The following is a 20,638-nucleotide window of genomic DNA, read 5'->3' as shown; positions in this document are numbered from 1 at the left end:
CAGTGGCCCTAATCCTCTTCCGTAGTGCTCTGTTCTATCATAATGTTAAAAAAAAATTATACTGGAAAAAATCTAAATAAGTCACTTTTTTCTTAAAAAAGGTGCAGTTCTTCTTGCATTGAGGAGTTAGCTAATGGAACAAGACAATTTACATTTAGAATGGGAAAAAACAATTGCATTGTCTTATTTACAGTGCATATTATCTTATTATCTTAATTTAAGAGTAAAAATACTCATTCTATTGACAAATAATTTTTATTTACCTACTGAAAATAAGGGTAAATACACTTAATTTAAGAAATGTTGAGTTATTTCTAGATTGTTTTTGCAGTGCAGTGGTGTAGAAGTCCCAATCAGTCTGAGCCATTCGATGTGAAACATTAGCAGATGCAGACACAAATAAAGTCAGTAAATGTTTATGCATAAAAACTGAGCAGTGCTGTAAAATAATCTAGGTTACTATTATGATTTGGTTGCCTCACCGGTGAGCTTATGAATGCTGCATCAGATATTACGACCACTGATCTCTATTTATTCACTGGATTGCTGATAGGCCGTTGGTGCCATATTAGTACTCCCTAGTTAGACCGGTCGGAATGTAAACAATACATCTACCACAGCATCAAACAACGATGATGTTCTCATTTTCACGGGGCTGAAGACTTTAAAGATAAAGTTATCACATTCCATATTCTGTATTAAGTCAATGAGTCTATAAATCATGTAATATAACATGTTATACAAATTCCCCACAACAAAATTAGTGTGTTAATGGAGCATAATAATACTGTAGTCAGATATAAGAATAGTACACACGCGCACACTATTTTGGCGACACTATATTGGTGACGGTGGGGTTGGGTGCAGGCGTTTGCCCTGCAATCAGAAGGCTGTCGGTTCAAGCTTCGGCTCCAGCTTTTAGTGTCGTTGTGTCCTTGGGCAAGACACTGGCCAACTGTTGCTACAATGTAGTTTGCCACCATCATTGTGTGTGTGAATGACTGAAGGACTGAATGTAGTGTAAAGCACCTTGGTGAAGTCCTCTGACTTGAAAAAGTGTTATATAAGTACAGTTCATGTACCTTTTACTATCTAATGATGTGCCATAAGTGCTAAATTGAGGATGTACATGCAATATACATGTATTGATTACATTGTTATGGTAATTACATTACATCACAGGCATTTTTATGGCGCGACTATGTGAGAGTGGGGAGTACCAAGATGGCGGCAGGTGACTCCAGTGAATAAATAGAGATCATTGATTATACCAGTAGGACCCAGTAGGAGTCTCACTGGTCACCTTTACACAGTCCAATCAGAAAGCTGCCCTAATGTGCCTTTATCACTTAAACTGCATACAGCTTTATACTGATCTTAGAAGATATTGCTATTTTCTCGACAGATGCAGCCGTAGTTCGCTAGGCTAATATTAGCATGTTGACTGTTTTGATATGACTTGTTGATATCATTGCATATATTAATGCACTTTTAGCTAATCTTGTGCAGATAATTCTTGTTTCCAAGTTTCGAGAAGAGAAGCATTACTATTGCTTTCAATAACAGCTGTTCACCAGCCCAGCAGACATGTGACTGGTGCGGTCATTACAGCAGCTTCTCTTTGTTATATAAAAAGAATGATGCACCATTTATATTATGTTTTTTCCCAGCCTCTCACACAGAAGTAAAATGGGCCCATCTGACACAATGGGTACTTAGCACACTCAAATAAGGACATCTCCATTATGGTTAATAATGAGTCAACATAAAAGCACCTAATAAAAGAGACCTCACTAAGAAGATGTTCTGCCCATCAGTTGCTTCATGACTAAACTGGGTTATTTATTTATTTTTTTTTAAGTTAGACATGTTTTTGTGTCAAATCTTATGAAGTTATTTTTGTGTTTTTATTAAATTCAAGAATAATCAATTGAAAGGGGAAAATAATATTGAAAGTAAAATGAATATATTGGAGAGAACAAAATTTTTTTTAAATTATCTCATAATTATTCTATAACAAAATAGTTTTCTTTCAAAACTTTTTCTTCAGTCTAAAATGACATCAGTTTTTCTCATCAGTATGAAAATGTATTCTCTCCTATATATTTATTTTACTTTCAAAATTATTTTCCTTTTTCAGATCATTTTTTTTCCCTTTAATTTAATAAAAATACAAAAATACCTATGTAACTATTAGGTAACGAAGGAAACCAAAGATCATTAATTCACAAAATAATAATGTTTCACAATTAACTTTTCCCACTTCAATGTGTTTAAATAATCCCTCAAATGCTCGCATATTAATCGTCATTCATTTTGTGCAGTCATTTGTGGAGAAAGAGACATTTCATCTAAGTGTCCTCTAACATGGTGCTGTGTGAGATTCCTGTATGGCATGAGGCAGAGCCTCACGCCCTCCACACACAACACAAAATAAAAAATAAAAAAACAAACCAGACTGATGGTGAATTAGGCCAGTCAAAGTCCTTCCTCATCCTCCTTCCCTGCAGGAAGAGAGGCATCAGCTGCAGCTCCACCCTCCCGTTGCCGGGGACAACAGCAGCCCCAGGCTCCGTGACAGCAAGTCCCGCCCCGGGAGCGTCACGCCGACCATGAGGGTGAGTCGGGCGGTTTGACATGTGTGTTTAAAGTCGTTGGAAAACAGCCTCCTTCCACACAGGAGGGTTTTCTGAACTGAGGCCAGATTGTGTTTTTTGTTGAGATGGTGGAGTTAACAGTTTACTGCTCACTGTAAAGATATGGTGATGCAGTCTGAGGACTCCATTAAGCTCATTTTACTATCATTGCCTTTGACCTATCAATACAGTTCTGTGCATGGAGCATTTCTATTGATGAGGTGAAAAACAATATTTACTCTATACTCTTGGAATAACTACTAAGCTACTATGGAAAAATAGAGTATCTAAAAACCTGCTGCTCTCTGAAAAAGTTCAGTCTCAATGGTGTTAATTAAATCCAAACATCACGTATTGCATTAACAAATGTTGGAACAAATAAAATACATCACTACAAAGGGTGTAAATAGCTGCTGTGAGGCGCTTTGAAACAATAAACCCCAAAAACCACAGCACAGGATTACTGTTCTGACTGAATGATCGCTTTCCCTCTCGACACCTGAGGAAAACCTCCTCGCTGTCTGGCCACGGTCGGTCAAAAATCCTTACGTATGTAGGCCAATCAGCATCAAGCAGCCAGCTTCATGACCCGCCCCTACTCCATAGACCTCTAGGAGGTTTAGCCTCACTGGAAGTGATGTCTTTTGGCGTGTTATCCAATCAGGGCTCCACTTTGTCGCTGCTTACCTCAATAGACCGAGGCTCAAACCTCAACAGGGGTTTTGTCATAGAGGCTGACAGGCAGCGTCTTACTGATTCAGAGTGGAGGGGAGATCGCGTCCGAGAGCTGAATAAACATCTGAATAATGCGCAACGTAAACATGAAATCAGGCACATTTTACAGGGGAGGTTTAGCCTCCTAAGGATTCATTTCAATATTGAGGCTGACTGAGCCTCACAATTAAAAAGTCACAACCCGTATGTCATTTTAAAGGCATTTTTATCCAAAATATCAACATAACTAATACATTTGAAACAGAGGAATTTTTTACACATTTTAGGTCATTTTAAGATTAGATTAGATTAGATTAGATTAGATTAGATTAGATTAGATTAGCTTTATTGATCTCACAGCGGAGAAATTCACTGGTCACATATTGGCATAGTAATTAAAGAAGGTGCAAACAAGGAGGAAAAAGGTGCATTAAGCATAAACAATATATATATATATATATATATATATATATATATATATATATATATAGTATATCAAGGTATATACAGTATATCAAGATTAAAAAATGGCTTGACATGTATTTGATTTTATCCTCTTCTTTTACTTAAACGACTGATTTGAGAAGTTCCTGATTAGTAAAGAGTGTTACTGTGTGTCTATTAATCTTAATCTAAATGCAGCTGCTCTGTGAAGGCTTTGGAGGTTTGTTAAAAAATATTGGCAAATAAACAGCATCGTATAGATCAGAGGTGTGTAGCGTACTCTATAATATGGAAATATGGAAAATTAACTTAGGAGGGGGAGAGAAATATGGAAAATGACAGGAGTGTGGCAGAATTGGAAACCATTAATTCAGGAGAAAGCCCAGACACCCATGGTGACCCTGGAGGAGCTGAACGAATCCTACGCTCAGTTGGAGTAATCTGTACAGATTAAAATCTCTTTAAGAACTTGAGGTAAGATGAAAGCAATGATCACTCTATCGATTTCCAATCTGAGCTTACGATATTTTGCAAAGGAACGATTTAACTTCCCAACCATGAACAACTTTGTTACATAATGGGAGAACAAGATAAATATGACATGTTTTAAGGGGTCTGGCATTGCAGAATAATTGCTAGGATACAGATCAGAGCAACTTCCTCGCTTCGGGGTATTTGTGTTTTTTCTTATAATCGTCAGCAGGGAGCATTAAATCCCTCTGCGGTTTGTGATTGTGTTTCTCTGACAGAGAAAGGATGTGGAGTCTCCTCCTCGCACCACCAGCATCCCCAGCAACGCTGCCTATGACAGGAGCATCTTCCTTTCCCATTCCTCTTCCTCGTCTTCCTCCTCCACGAATCCACACTCTTCCTCAACCCTTCCCCACCAGTCCAGCTCCCATTCTCACGTCTCTCCCCACTACTCCACCTCCTCTCTTCCACACAAGCACACCTCCCTCTCCCTAGGCCAACATTCCTCCCCGTCCCTCCCTCGCTCCCCCAGATCCCGGACATCCTGCATCCCTCCCACCCCGGCGCCGACCGCTCCTCTGCCCGTCTGCCCCTCATCTCAGACGGGTATCCGATACGTGTCCCCCTCCTGCCATGAGGCACACTGGCACATGCAGACCCAGTCAATCAGGTATGATATTTAAACACACATAGCTTTGATGTTTCTCTACGATCAAAGTCACAAAAAATGTTCTGAACAAAAACTTGTTTTCAATTATTTACCTCATATTTACTCATGTAAACAATGTGGTCTCTTATAAAGTGTCCCTCTAAACATGCTGCAGTTTCTCTTTGAAATTTTATTTGACGCCTTTTTAAAATGTGCATCATTTCCTTCTGAAGGCTTTTGACATTGTAATAACCACAGCAGTATAATGACAGGTTAACAAGAGAGGTTCTGAGAAGTTCTGCCCTGGTTCTTGCAGTTTCCCTGAGGTGCTGCTCTAGTTTTCTCTCTTAACCTCAGGCCTTCAGATGTAAAAAAAACGAGCTGCTTCAAATTAAAACCTCGACTAGGTAAACAACAGGAATGAGCTCATCTGTGAGAGCTTAGTGCTGCATGAAAATCCCTCCTCTCATCACATGTTAGCATTTTCTCTACAGAATATTATTTGGACTTTCATGGAGCAGCTAGAGCTTCTCACAGAGTTTATTAATGTCACAACAGTCTGGTGAGGATAAGGAAAGTAGCATAGCTATTTAACTCTTTTTTTCAATTAAACAGATTTTATCATAACAGAAAATAGTCCACCAGCACTAAAAAATAAATTTTTTAAGCCGCTTATTGAAAAAGGCTGTACACACCAACCTGTCCCCATATGCAAAAAGTAATAGCGCCCTAAACTTAAAGGTATAGTGGAGGATTTCCACAAATTTTAGAAAAGACCCGCCCTCTACAATTAAAATGAAAATGCACATGCACAACTCTGTACCTACGTCTATTAAACTCATGCAAGAAACCATTTCTCCTCGTGCACGCTCTGTTTAAAAGTTGCTGTTTGCATCGCTCATACAGGATTACTTTCCAAAAGGTTTGCAATTTTTTCACTATGTCAGACTCTCCACCGCTAAGTGAAAATAGGGACGAGCGCGTAGAACGGGCTTATGTAAACATATGACCAGAATGATTGACGATTAGGAAGACCACTTATTTTGATGATCCACTACACCTTTAATAAATGGTTGTGTAGCTGCCAGGAATCATGGCAATAACTTTGGAGGAATTACTTCCCTCTCTTTTTAAGTAAACTATTGTTTCATTTTTTTCACAATTTAAGGTCATGCCACAGCGCCTTCATCACTTTTAAGTCTAATATTTGACTGACAGAACCATCCCCTTTTTTTAACCCATTCAGAGCAGGACTTCCTCTTGTTCTTTTGATGTTTGTCCTGCTGAGTAACTTTTCTGGTCCAGAGCAGAATGTATGGTTCCTAAGCAGCAAAGCAGTCACGATCATCACAGTACCACCAATATATTTAAGATTGTCTTTCTGAAATGTCAGATTACTCAGACAGTTACCTCCTCATAGAGGGCCAAGTTAGGGAGTTAAATAGCGTTTTTATCTTCATTTATAAAAATCAGAAGTTTGAAGACTTATTTTTTGTAGTCATTTAGATTGTCTTTGAAGAACTCTAAAATTTGATCACCTAAAATCTTTAGGAGTGACAGGAATGAGTAAAACCAAGTAGTCTGTAACAGGGCAAAGATTGTTGCACTTTTAATTACGTTATAGAATAAACACTGACCTCTTTCCTCCCTCTGAACAGATCTATATTACTAATTTGAAGAAGCAAAACGATTCTGTCTATATTTTACATTAAGATTTCATTTAGGGCTGCAGCTAAAGAGTATTTTGGGAATCGATTAATCTGTCCATTATTTTTTCGAATAATAATAGAAAAAACAAAGATTCCTTAAAGAAGAACTAAAACTTTTCCACTTTTGGAGGTCTGGATAGAGCATATTGACAGACAAATACATTTTTTTTATCTTAAATGAAAAATGTTTATATATTTTTTCACAATTTTGGTGTAATTACTGCTCTTAGTGGGTTGCTCTGTCAGCTAAGGGCCTGGTTTAGAGTCACTATACTCCAGTTAATGATTAACTGATTACTAAATTAGTGGACAATTATTTAAATAATCGATTAATCAGATTAATTGTTTCAGCCCTAATTTAATTAGTATCAATCAAAAATATGATAAAAAACAGAAATCATTAAGGATTATATTTATTTTTAATTACACTGAAATAAAGAGATAAAATCCTATCACTAATCATTACCAATTATTTTTTCATTTTCTTTGACATTTTTTCTTGCAGTGCGACTAAAGATCGAAATCATCCCCCATCTTTAATCTCAAGGATGTATTGTTAAACTGAATTTCCTTAAAAGGAGAAGTTATACGAATTAGAACCTGAACTTCAAATGAACATTAATCAAAAGTTAGGACGCTCTCAGATGATGAAGAAAAGTAACCTGACAACAGCCAGATGCATGTTTCACTCCGCCTAGCTGGGCGGAGCGAGACATGCATCTGGCTGTTGTCAGGTTAGAAGAAAAGTGCTTTAGGGTAACCCCTGCAACATGTGAAAAAAAATGGTGCCTATTTTGTGTTCCACTTATTGGATTGACTTGTTATCTTGAAATATTTTACACTTCAGAAGAAAACAAAAACACCAAGACGGTGAGAAATAAGAATAAAATAGCATAGATAAACAACCGTAGTGGGCTGTAGGATCTGCTTTGTTTATGTCTTGCTATTCTTTTCCCTTTGGATTCAGAATCAGGTGACAGTAGCCTGGTACAGAGGAGACAAAAAATACAAAAACATTTGCATGATTTTGCACAGAAAATTGATAAACAATGCAAAGCAAAAACAGAATCTTGTGAGGATGATCTCTGGCTGAGGAACCAGAACCTCTTTCAGGTTCTTGTTAGCACACAAATCTAACAGCTCAAAACTGCTGCAGCTACAAGGAAAACTAATTTCCCATCAGCCAGTCAGTAGCAGGCTTTAAAAGCAGCCAAGAGACTTCAGAGACCATATTTTATGTATGTTTCAAAGTTCTGAACATTATTCAAATTTGGTTGGCTTCAACATATTAGTCTATATATAAGGTCACTAGATAATTAATTATTTTATTTTAAAGCTCTTTTAATGATCGATAATTTATAAATGAACTTTGACATTCAGTGACAAACAGTCACTAAACACTTTGAGCTTAACAAATCAGAGTTAAAAATAAAGTGATGAAAACAGCTTTGTGTGCAAAGCTGATCCAATCACAAAAAGCAGAACATCAATTTTAATCCCAGCATTTGGGATTCAGGGATGTGCAATGACTCCTTTTGCCCTTGACAAGCCCAAAATAACCTGTCTATGAAAGTGAAGGATTACTTCAGAGCTTTATGTTGAAGCAGTGGGAACTTACAAAACAGAAGAAGTTAAAACCCTACTGCAGGTTACCTATGTTATATTTTATTCTCATTTTCGACATCCGCCCCTTTAGAATTGACCTCCATATATATATATATATATATATATATATATATATATATATATATATATATAAAAATATATATTTTATACACCCATAGGCGGAATAAAAGTTGGCATCCTGCAAGGAAGCTCTGGAAGTCAATCAGTTGGTCCCTTGTATCCGTGAAACCTTAGGTAAGCCAAAAGCACTCAACAAGCTGCGATTGACTGAAAGCGTATTATGGAAGGCGGGTACTATCTGGCACGTCACCCAATCAGCTCAAAGTATTGTACTATAAACGTCCCTCCTTTTAATGGACAGACTGAACGGCTGTCATCCCAGATTGATAAAGTAGAAATCAGTTCTATACATATCAATCTGGCTACTGCCAGATTGTGTGAAATAATTTAACATTATTTCACACAAAATATATTAACAAAAGTGAAAATAGTTGTGTATTTTTACATGACTTTCTTTTCAGAAATCATGAATTTGCCAATTCAGTTTAATGATGTAAAAAGTTTCATTATTTAATTGGAAGTTGAACGGTACATTTAATTATTTTATGATGTATTTATATAATCCTGTCCCTTTTGGTCGTAACCTCTTAAGCTTAAGCCCCAACATGATGTCTGACGCCCCTAGAGGGTCTGGGACCCAACTATGGGAATCCCTGTTGCAGCGAGTAGAGCATCACGGTTAAGCTTAAGGGAAATGATACATGGTTTAAACATTATTTTTACCGAAAATAAATCAAATTCTTAAAATCTGCAGTTTATTTTTATTCAGTTGTAAAACAGTAGGGTGGAGAGCTACCTTTCGCTCTTCTATAGACCAGAATGATTGCATGTCTGTTATTTTGACAACTCCTCTGAACCTTAATTTTTCCGAAGTCAATCAGAGGTTTTCCATCATGACTGCCCTGTTTGAGCCTTATTGGTATCACTATGATTGACTTTTTTGATCTCACAGTGGAGAAATGTACTTGTTACATCGGTTCAATAGTCAAAAAGAAGAAGGTGCCAAAAGGAGGAAAAGGTGCATGCGGGGTATATACAGTGTGTCCATATATATCTATATAGATACGTGTATATAACAGCTGAAGTCTCTTATTTAACAGGATTGTTATACAGGGTTATTGCACAGGATATTAAATGGGTATTTAAATATGTAGTTGTTGCACTGGGTATTATATATAAAATATAAATCAGGTTTTTGCACAGGGTATTAAGTAGTGATTGCACATTAGTTATTGCACAAATTACACTATGAACTGCTGGGCCTTCTCTAACCACTTTATTATAAACCTTTTTTAATGTGCGGTCTTATGAAAACTTTTGTCCACCATTAATATGCACATAAGGTTTTAAAAGAAAGTGTTTAGAAATAAGGAAAATATTCATTTATAAGGTTCCATGCTGCATTTCTTTGCACTTTTCTATTTTTTTTTTATTGAAAAACACAATGAAAGTTTTTGTGTCTTTCAGAGGCCCATACCTGGAGCAGAGGGGGACAGAAGGGCTGAAGCAGGAGTGGTTCACCAAATACTTCTCCTTCTGAGCACAAATATATGTTAAACACTATTAACACACACAGAAGCTGCAAAAACATCTCATATAAACGATTCATTGCTTCTTTTACAGAGACAGACTGCTTCCAACACACAGACAAAACCTTTAAAGCACAGCCGTTCACACAGACATATTTATGGGCTCATCACCAGCAAGGCCATCAAACATTGCCTCAAAGCTCAACCAAAAAGTGCTTCTCAACACATGCCTGACCTCTTCTCAGATCATAAGTCTGCCAGATAAAACTTTGTATATTTGGTTTTCATTTAAGGCAGTCTTCCTTTTTTTTTTTTTTTAAAAACACCATTTTCTCATCAGTTACTTTGGGCAAGTGAGCTTTTTTTCTTGTTTTCTAACCAACAAACCTTGTTAAGAGTGGAAGCGGTTATCATATTTAATCCAGAGCCACATAAAATTGCAAACCTATGTTTGTTTTGATGCAAAAATGTATGATACCCTTAATGAAATATGAATAAACATATTTTGTTTTTGTAAGCGTCTCTTTCTTGCCAGTTTTAACAATAATTTTTATTAACAGATGAAAACTCAAGCTGTTAGAGATGGTTAAAGAGGATACTTCTTTATGATTTGGGTTGCATTAAACAAAAAGTCATAACATAATCTGTGTATTCTTGGAAAGCTCTGGGGCCTGTTTCAGAAAGGAGGTTAAGTGAAAACTCTGAGTTTGTTAACCCTGAAATGAGGGAAACTCTGGGTTGTCTGTTTCAGAAAGGGAGGTAAGTTAAACCTGAGAAAGCAGAGTAAGTCAAGCCCGTTTCTGAAAGAGAGGTAACTTATACTCAGAGTCAGTTACCATGGTAATTTACTCTGTGAACCTAACCTGGTCGGGAGCAGGTTTTCTTCAGAAAATCCGGAGTTTATTTTGGTCTCCTCCCCTTTTTTAAAGAGGAAGTGGTGTTTAAACACCTCATTGATTCTTTTGGGACATACAGTATTCATTGCACACATTTCAGTCACGTAGAGCGCATCAAAGGGAATGAAATGGCATGTCCTTTTATGGATGATCCTGTTTGTAAAGCCAGGTAGCTACTCTACTCCCATGATGTGCTCAAGGCTTACCTGCTTGAAGTATGTTTTTATATTTCATTTTCAGCTGCTGCCATGTTCTTTTGATGCCTGCAGGATTGCACCTATCCATGAAAACTAAATTAGGTTTAATAAAATACTGTTCTTCCAGTTTCACCTCTGATATTATAACAGTTGGGTAAGTTACTCTAAAATAGTTCTTAATTACTAACTACAAATTTTATCTTCAACAAGTCTAATTAGATTAATGTAATAATTACTGTCTCTAGAAAGTATTGGTCTACTTACTAATTTGTTTTACTTACTTATTAATTACTTTCTAAATCCCAAATCAACCTCAACCACTTGAACAATACAAGGAGAGACAAGAAACTGCACTTCTAATGCTTTCAAATAAACAATATTCAATTGCATGAATTAATCTTAAATTGACCAAAGTGTGTAACTAGAGGGAGAAAGTTCAAATCAAAATATACCTTTTAAAAATTTTATATTAAATTCACTATTTTTTTATAGTCTTTAATTTAATTACAGTATTTATATGACTTAAGTAACTTAATTCATTACACCCAACACTGTATAAAAGTAATTAAAATGTAAACTTACGCATTGACTCGAGCAGCTATTTTCACCCAAGCTAACTCTCTCTCCTTCGCCGCTGCAGCCGTGTTGCTTTTTTTTTTTTTAAATTCTGCATATGCTTGCATAAGCACATCCAGTTCTGCTGGTGAGAAATATGCACACCTTTTTTTGTCTGACGCTGTTGCCATGGTGACTCGTAATATCTGTGCTCCATTGATAATGGCTTTTTATAGTTGTGGTGCACGCGCTTAACTCAGAGTCAGTCAATTTAGAGTTGATTGAACTAACTCATTTCAGCTGTTCTGAAACCCAAAACTTAGAGTTTCCAATCTCAGGATAAGTCAACTCAGAGTTCAAGTTTTAACTCAGAGTTGGTTGAACTTCCTTATTGAAACAGGCCCCTGAAAAGGAGAAAAGTTGCGACAGATCTGTTGGCACCAAAGTAAACTCTAAAAAGTCTTTCATTACTAAAACTACATTTGACACCGACAAAAAACCCCCACCATACCATGGGAAAAAATGGAGATGAACTCCAGATAAAAAAAAATGTATTTGTACTTTTAAAAGAAAAGAAATTGTGAAAGATAGAAATGAATATTAGCACAAAGGCTCAAACCTCTTTACAGCTTAAACTGATTGGTCAGTGCAATTGTACGTATTCCTTTAAGGTTAAAAGTTGGGAAAAGATTTCCGATATTTTCCCTTGTCATAAGAATAGATTTGTAGATTTCTATATATAAAAGAAAAAAAAAGTTCTGCCTGACAGTTTAAAGTCAAAGAATGAAGTGCATTTTTAAAGTTTTGTTTGTCACAATATAAGTTTATTTTGAGAACAATTTTTTTTTTTCAATGAACATAAATGGAAATGGAATAAAAAAAAAAAAAAACATCTTTTACCGTCTGTTTTCTTTTTAAAAGAAAAAGCAGCTGCTGTTCCTAGCCAGATTGATTACTAACTTACTATACAAAAATAACCAGTTTTTTAAATATGTTGATGTTAATTTCTGTTGTAACATTCACACTTTTTTTTCTTATATTTTTATTAAATTTATAAACACATACACTTTAGTTCAGAATCCAGGCTGCTCCACATCCTAACTAAAACAGATGTGCACCTTATTCAATGTGGGGCTTTGAACAGCTAATGGTAGCATTCTCCGTTTGGATATCAATTTTTATTAGATTTTTCCTACCAGACAAAAGAGAAGTTTAAAGATATTAAGCTTTGCCCCCATTGCCCTCAGGGACCATGCTTCTATAAATCAGCGCCAGACCGTGTCACTCACAGCAGCCCCTCCCAGATTAATTTGCTATGAATATTAGTTACTCGCCTCGTGACTATTTGCTGTCACTAAGTAATTACCCAATGATTCATCTATGCATCATATGAGCTACTTCATTAAATCTGGGAAAATAATCACCAGCCTAGAGCCTGAGGCGATGCATTAAACCTGCAGAGGCCCAATGATGCCAAATAAGGAGGCACCAAATGAAACGATCAAAAAGTTGTTGCTAAGCGACAGGAAATTAATCCAACATTAAAAGCACAGAGTAAAAACTGATCAGGCTTATTTTTATTTAACACAATGTAGGAATTAGTGAAAAGATTTTCCAATAAAGAGTTATTATCGGAACACTACTGAAAAATGGGACAGTTCTGCAGGACGTCTGTGGCCGAGGTGTACATCAGGACGCTTTCAGAGAAATGTTTCAGTTCCTCTCGTACAGTCTTGATGCCCTTCCCTCTTGCAGTTTTGTACTTCATGGAAAGCAGTTTGGAGCACAGGTAGTGCAGCCACAGCACGTTGGTGTGAGGGTGGTAGCTGCTCCACTCGTTTCTATAAAAAAAATAAAATCAGGATCAATAATTCAACTCTTCAGTTTATCAGTGAGGTGAAAAGTTCCTGTTTGCACATCAAGGTACCATCTAGAGTTGAGTCCTTAGAGATGGCCTAGTTTTGGTCATAAATGGTGCCTTAAAGGTGACAAACAAGTTTGACTGAACTACCTGGAACAAGTACAATCATAGTTATGTTTCTCTATACATGTAGGTATGGAAATCAGTGATCTTTTGCTTTTAAAGATTGTTTTTGACTGTTCTTTTGTTTTGCAGGTTTCTGGTCATTAAAACATGGCCCATAAGTTTCAGAGGGGTCACAGACGCTTAATGTCAGCCTCAGTTTTCAATTCTCTAAACAGTTCTGATAAGCAGGTCTGGGATCATCATCTCCACAAGACATACAGCTGTGGATTAGCGGTAAAGTTGAAGATTCTGGGAGTCGGATCAGCTCCACTCTGCTGTGAATTCCCAGTCCAACGCTGAACCCACCGAATCATACTGAAAAACGTGGAGGCAGTGCAACGGATGCACAAAGGACCAGATATCAGTCCTGCTGGTGCGTTAGGGGCCTCTGCCTTCTGCTGCCTGTCTACTGGAATCTGCTCAATGCATTTGTAGTCCCATCATTATACTGAAGCTGACAGCCAGTCTAACCTCTGTAGGACCCGGGTGTCCCCTCATGCTACCAGCAGTCATGCAGGTCATTTTAGCCCCGTCTCATTCGAACAGTAGAGACATCAACTTTAACTAGGGGTGTCCTGCCCTAGGCTGCAACATTTGTAACAGCATCCCTCTCACCATCAGAGAATCCTCCACTTTTAACACATTCAGAACTCAGTTAAAAATCTGGTTAAAATCAAATCAACAATGTGTTCATTAGACCTTACCGATCTTCTGGTGAATGACTCAGCCAAATTTCAGGATTGAGTATTACGTTGTAAATATCTGTACATATTTACGCTAATGTCTCTGAACTGTATGACCTTCCCTTGTAAGTATGTTTAAATGGTCTATTTGGGTTTTATTATATTTTTGTGTAATTGTCTTTGACATTGTACACCTTGCCCAGGGACGACAGTTGAAAACTAGCCTCATAGCTAATACTGACACTTACAGAAATGTTCATAAATCTGTATTGTCCCTGACAAATAAATAAATGTAATAATCAATACCCCTATTGATAATAGATTCTTTCATTAGGCGTTTTAAAATGTGGAATGTTAAAAGTTTTATCAAGTGATATAACTCAAACAGAACAATAGCAAACAGTCAGATAAATGGTCTCCAACTGTTGACTCTCAGCACAGACTAGCATAACAACAAGATGGTAACTTCAATGCAGAAATGAAGATTGACTCTCTATGTTAATTAATTAACATAGAGAGCATAATTTATATCCTGTAATTCTTTAGAAAAAGCAGCAGAAATCCTTGGATGAGTTGTCACTGCACCCTTAAGAGTCGAATTGGCCACCCCTCCTGGGTGGGCTCACTACAGCTCCAGTGTTTTCTCATTTTGTGGACACTGTTTCACTGGAGTCCCAAAGCTTTAGAAACGCTTTTCTAACCCTCTACAAACTGACAGAACTCAATTATTTTCTCATTTTCTCCTGAATTTTCCCTCCATCACACAGAGCCATAGATATTTAGATATTTTTTGGCTCACTTGTGTCTTTTTGATCAATATTCTAATCTTTTTGATGTTCTGAAAACCCTAAACAGTGGCAAACATGGCAAAAAAACCTATGAAGATGGATGAACAGTTTTCCACGCATTGCTGAGCACGCACACACATCTGATGGGATTCATGGAGCCGCCATCGTCTCTGCAAAACAGAACATTTACACAACCCAGTGATGACTGAAGTGCCACTGACCCATTTTCTGCTCTCATCAGCCTGTAGATTTCAAACTGATAGTCCCCCTGCCCCATGAAGAGCTCCTCATCGTCTGAGATGTCACAGGACACGGTCAGATCATCTAGAGGGGAAAAACACCTTCTACTGGTTAGGCTAAGCCATGCAGGGTGAGCGTTACAAGTCCTGTATGCAATATCACAGCAGTGGGAGTTGGAAAATATTAGAACTTGCCAATTTCTAGCCTGGAGAGGGAATAGTCGATGATGCGGACCAGCACCCCTTTGGTCTCCAAGCTGTGGGAGGTTCCATTGAGGAAAAAGCTCCCCATCTTCTCTCTGGTTGTTTTCACCAGCACATTTCCCCAGTGGAGGTCCCTACAATACACATTTAGAACTGGTTTATCAATTCAACATGTTGAGGTTATGCGACATCAACAGTTTAACAATAAAAGTTAATACTAGAGATTTGTTTAGAAATTAACAGTTTTCCTTTGATCAACTCTGGCAGGGGATCAGAGGGACAAAGAAATTAATATATCAGATCTGAGAACTAGGACATCAAACCAGGTACTTTGGCTTAATTTGTTTTGAAATAAATAATGAGACAAAAAGCAAGGACACTTCACCTTGATCTATACATTGAATAATCATTAAACTCCCCCATTACATGCTTAATTTAAAACTGCTGCCCTTATATTTTGTAATTTCTTTTGTTTCATTTTCTACAAAAAAAAAAAAAAAAAAGAAGATTATTAAGTCGGTCAGTGCTGAAAAATAGACACGGGTCAGGAAAAGTCAGATCAGCTCAGGCTCTGGAGCAACTTCAGAGATAAATCTGTTTCTACTGCACCTGTGTTCGAAATGCAGCTCCTGCTCTGCAACAGCCAAAGCAGCAGTGACCTGATGAAGGACGCTCTTCGCCACCGCCAGGGACGCCAACTAAGCACAAGAAGAGATGTCTTTAAACCATGTCAAGCATTCATGTCACATTTGAGGAAGCAAAGCAGTTACTGTCCTTCAGGATTTCCCCTGATTCTTCCACCCAACTCAAATGACTTTTAATTTCATATAGACTCACTAATTCAGCGATTTTATTATTATCTGATGGAGCAGAGAGCCATCAAAGACATACAGGATATATGAAAATGTTTGTTTCAAATATCTGAATGGATCTTCTGGACTTACTGTTCCATTGCTGTTCTCCAAGTCAGTTCCTCCAAACTCAAACTCAAGGATTATAAATAACTGGTCTTTCTCAAAGAAATCTGGGCAGAGTGAAAAGAGACTCCATGAAACAAACATGAAAACAAATACTGGTCTTAAAATTGTTTCAAAGTCCTTTAAAATGAAGCAAAGTAGGTGGAAATTTAACCTCACAGTTCATCAACAACACAATCTGAAATCTCAATATAGAGTGAAGAAAAGAAGTATTTGAACACCCAGCTAATTTGCAAGTTCTCCAACTTAGATGGAGGGGTCTGAAATTGGATTAGGGCCACTGAAAAATGTTTACAAGTTAAGAGATTTTTGAGTTTAATATGAGAAAAAAGCCAGAATTCTGACACCAATCTCAGAATTCTAACTGAACACACTAACTAAGAACATGGACAAGACCAAACAGCTTTCCAAAGACACTAGAGACAAAAGTCTAGACCTCCATAAGGCTGGAGAGAGTTATGCGGAAATTACCAAGCAGCTCAGTGAGAAAAGGACAACTGTTGGAGCAATGTGGAAAATGGTAGAAGCTAAACATGACTGTCGATCTCCCTCAGACTGGGCCTCCATGCAAGATCTCACCTTGTGGGGTCTCAATGATCCTATGAAAAGCGAGAAATAAGCCCAGAACTACATGGGAGGAGCTGGTCAATGACCTGAAAAGAGCTGGGACCACCGTTTCCATGGGTACTGTTGGTAATACACTAAGGCGTTTGGTTTGAAATCATGCATGGCACAGAAGGTTCCACTGCTTAATCCATCACATGTGAATGCCGTCTTAAGTTTGCCAATAGCCATTTAGATAATCCAGAGGAGTCATGGGAGAAAGTCATTTGGTCAGATGAGACCAAAATAGAACTTTTTAGTCATAATTCCACTAACTGTTTGGAGGAAGAAGAATGATGATGCGTACCATCCCAAGAACACCATCCCTACTGTGAAGCATAGGGGTGGTAGCATCATGCTTTGGGGGTGTTTTTCTGCACATTGGACAGGGTGACTGCACTGTATTAGGGAGAGGATGACATGACAATGACCCGAAGCACACAGCCAGGATAACCAAGGAGTGGTTCTGGAAGCAGCAAACCAAGGTTCTGGTGTGGCAGGTGTTCAAATGGTTATTCAGGGTTTATACAGGAATTAATAACTCAAATGTAATGCTTTTCAATGCTCTTAGAAATAATTTTAATGCCACCATCAGGTACCCGTCGACAGGCTGCAGCCAGGTCCCGCATTCCTTTGCCATTTTCAGGGTTGTTATGACAACAATGTTCTGCATAAAGCACATACCTGTTCTGTTATACACAATCCACGCCCACACTTCCCCTTTTAACGTTCTAATGGCGGTCTAAACAACGTCCGCAGTAACACATAGGGCGCACCGCACATTTTGAGGAAAAAAAAGACGTTTATATGCGCCTTATAGTCGTGAAAATACGGTAATGATTTTTATTGACCCGCGGAAACCCTGTTATTTGCTGCTGTATCAAACAAATAAATAGTAAAAATACGTTGTGATATCTGTCTCTGACAGTGGACATGCACCTACGGTAACAATTTCAGACCCCTGCATGATTTCGAAATTGAAGAACTTCCAGAGTAGCAGGGTGTTCAAATACTTATTTTCCTCAGTGTATATGTATATCAGTTTTTATAAATACCTGGTCGGTCATTCTCAGATCCTTTTAGCTGGTCAAATCCATCCCATGCTCTCAGGAAATCCAGTGGATAGCAGCCTTGAACGCAGTGAAGACTGTTAATAAAACACACATGGAGTTAGATCAACACAGAATAGAACTTTGAAACTGAAAAAAAAAACACCAAAGAAATAAACGTACTCATTAAGTCCAATAAAGCCATGAGTCTGGTTCTGCTGCTTCTCTTTCAGGCTGCTAAGCTCCCTTTGAAAGAACAAAAACAAAACATTTCCTCTGCTCAGCAGGACAACACTGCAGCACTTTCAAATTCTCCTGATTCTAATCAGTATTTCAGACCTCCTAACAGTGTGTGCCTGGAACATCACTCACTTGGAGATAATGATCTCATGGAGAATTTCTCCAAAGGTCTTCTGGTCCTCTCCATTCACCTTCTCACTGCCCTCTACTGGAATAATCTGAAAACAGCACCGATGGGGTTCACTGATCATTTCTCTAAAGCATTTCTTCCTCATTCAGACACCAACATGCATCAGAGTACATGCAGATATTCAGATGGTTGACTTCTCATTGCAGTTTGATGCCTACAATTATTCAGCCATTTAAGGTCAAACATCTGATTTAACAAACAAAGTAGGTTTTGTAAATGCTGCAATCCTACATACTTTTCTGTCCAAAGCCTGGGCTTTTCTAAACATGGGTGGATGTTGGGATGGAGGAACAGATGTTTGCAGAGATTGAATGTTAGGTAGATGGCTACTGCTCTAATTGTGTCACTCTGTCAGCTAAAGCATGTTTTAGAGTCTCTATACTCCAGTTAAGGATTAACTGATTACTAAATTAGTTGACAATTATTTAAATAATCAATTAATCACAATTAATCCAAATATTTCAGTCCTAATAAACAGATTAAAAAAGGATGGAGTATACAAATAAAATATGTAATGACAGATTGAGAAGCAGATGGACAGTTTTGCTAGCATGCGAAAGGACAACACTTTAAACAGGGAGAATAAAGTCTGGAAAAGCTGATACTTTTCTATTCCATTTTATCGATAGTAATGTAGATCTGGAAACATTGAAATAAGAGTCTGAGGGAGGCTGTAGATAACATTTTCACACAGAAATCATGGTAAGCATAGATAGGAATCCACATACTTTAAGTGCCACCATGTCTCCTGCAGCATTGGTGGTAGAGAACACCTCCCCAAAAGTTCCCTCTCCGATCTTCACACACCGTTTCATACGACTGGGGAGAATGCACTCTTCCCATGGCAAAGGACCTGACTGGCCACACTCTGCGTACACCTTTTGTGCATCTGTCAGATCAAAATCTTCACCAACAGCCTTAAAAAGCAGAAAGTAAAGGGTTAAAATATTCAAGCCCGTCATGTGTAGCTGTGTTTAGTGCATGTCTTACCAGGGAATGTGGGCTCCCCAGCTGGGACTTCAGGCATCTGAGGAGAGGAGAACATCCTGGAGAGGAAAGCAGATCCTGCCTGACGCCTGATAAACCAAATCTTCTGGGAGTGCACGTCACCGACTTATCCAAATGACTCGGAGTGAGTTGTACTAGAGACAGGAAGAGAAACTGGGTCAGAAGATCTCAGTGGAATCTGGATTCAAACTTTACACAACTTAATGCAATATTATTACCGATGCCCTTGCGATGGACAGAGAGGGCAGCTTTGAGCCGGCTCCAGGTGTGCGTTCTGGGTGTTAGATCAGCCAGCAGGGATGATAGGTTGAGCCGACTTGTCCTCAGCGGAGTGGAGAAATTAATCGCAGCTCCAAGATAGTCCTGCACACACGGTGGGTAACAGATGAAATCCTGCTACATCCGGGGTGTTGATAAAGGTCTCACTCCTGCTTGTTTGGTGATTAAGGCTGCAACTAACGATTATTTTGTTAATCAATTGATCTATTGATTATTTTTTTCGACTAATCAATTAATAATCAAATATCAAAAGGTCAAACTAAAACTTTTCCACTTGTGGAGTTCTGGATAGAGCAAATTGACAGAGGAAATTGTTTTTCTTTTCTTTTTTTATCTTAAACACAAAATATTAATATATAGTTTTACAGTTCTGTTTTAATTCCTGCTCTAAGTGGGTTGTTCTGTCACATAAAGGCATGTTTTAGAGTCTATAAACGATTTATCGATTACTAATTGCCCTGTTGATGTCAAGAACTCAATGGGACATGGCTAAATGAAGGACAAAAACATAAAAGGAAGACATTAAACTTTGTTTTTTACCAAAATAAACTATTTTTTTAAATAACCTTTTTGCTCTTATCTAAAACATTTCAAAAATCCAATCCAACAGCTACACTAAATAGCTAAAGTATTCACACCTCTTGAACTTTCTCATGCTGCTAACATACAACGATTCTATGACAGAACAACAGAAACTAATGTGCAGTGCAGGTTTAATGATAGAACTGTGGCCTGTAAAGGACAATCTGAGAAAAAAAAAAACCAAACAGAAAAACACTAACTTAAAGGGGAATACAGTTTTATTTTTACATTGGCCCCTTGATTTTACGTTATTACATCATGCTCTACTCACCCATATAATTTTT

The 20,638-nt window shown here is 37.7% G+C and overlaps 2 protein-coding genes across 3 annotated transcripts in view; one reads left to right on the top strand and one right to left on the bottom strand.

Moving 5' to 3' along the window:
* The window catches only part of LOC107094199 (trichohyalin-like), a 38,940-nt gene extending 28,785 nt beyond the window's left edge, over window positions 1-10,155 (top strand). Inside the window, exons 16-18 of one of the 2 annotated variants that reach the window (XM_015389685.1) lie at window positions 2,511-2,618; window positions 4,544-4,935; window positions 9,777-10,155. In XM_015389685.1, the coding sequence (XP_015245171.1) occupies window positions 2,511-2,618; window positions 4,544-4,935; window positions 9,777-9,849 (573 nt within the window). In that variant the 3' untranslated portion in view covers window positions 9,850-10,155. The remainder of the gene's footprint in view (window positions 1-2,510; window positions 2,619-4,543; window positions 4,936-9,776) is intronic. The other variant, XM_015389686.1, reaches the window with a different exon arrangement.
* A 2,525-nt stretch (window positions 10,156-12,680) lies between these two features.
* The window catches only part of gsg2 (germ cell associated 2 (haspin)), a 13,861-nt gene continuing 5,903 nt past the window's right edge, over window positions 12,681-20,638 (bottom strand). The window contains exons 7-17 of the mRNA XM_015389688.1: window positions 19,712-19,856; window positions 19,476-19,627; window positions 19,214-19,402; window positions 18,428-18,513; window positions 18,239-18,301; window positions 18,062-18,153; window positions 16,371-16,450; window positions 16,036-16,124; window positions 15,418-15,560; window positions 15,205-15,307; window positions 12,681-13,327 (exon numbers count right to left, since the gene is read on the bottom strand). Of these exons, the coding sequence (XP_015245174.1) occupies window positions 13,126-13,327; window positions 15,205-15,307; window positions 15,418-15,560; window positions 16,036-16,124; window positions 16,371-16,450; window positions 18,062-18,153; window positions 18,239-18,301; window positions 18,428-18,513; window positions 19,214-19,402; window positions 19,476-19,627; window positions 19,712-19,856 (1,344 nt within the window). The 3' untranslated portion in view covers window positions 12,681-13,125. The remainder of the gene's footprint in view (window positions 13,328-15,204; window positions 15,308-15,417; window positions 15,561-16,035; window positions 16,125-16,370; window positions 16,451-18,061; window positions 18,154-18,238; window positions 18,302-18,427; window positions 18,514-19,213; window positions 19,403-19,475; window positions 19,628-19,711; window positions 19,857-20,638) is intronic.

Source organism: Cyprinodon variegatus, unplaced genomic scaffold (genome assembly GCF_000732505.1).
Source record: "Cyprinodon variegatus isolate N-32 unplaced genomic scaffold, C_variegatus-1.0 Scaffold469, whole genome shotgun sequence".
Taxonomy (NCBI): Eukaryota; Metazoa; Chordata; class Actinopteri; order Cyprinodontiformes; family Cyprinodontidae; genus Cyprinodon; species Cyprinodon variegatus.
The sequence above is the reverse complement of the archived record's forward strand: the minus strand, read 5'-3'. Positions and strand labels throughout refer to the sequence as shown.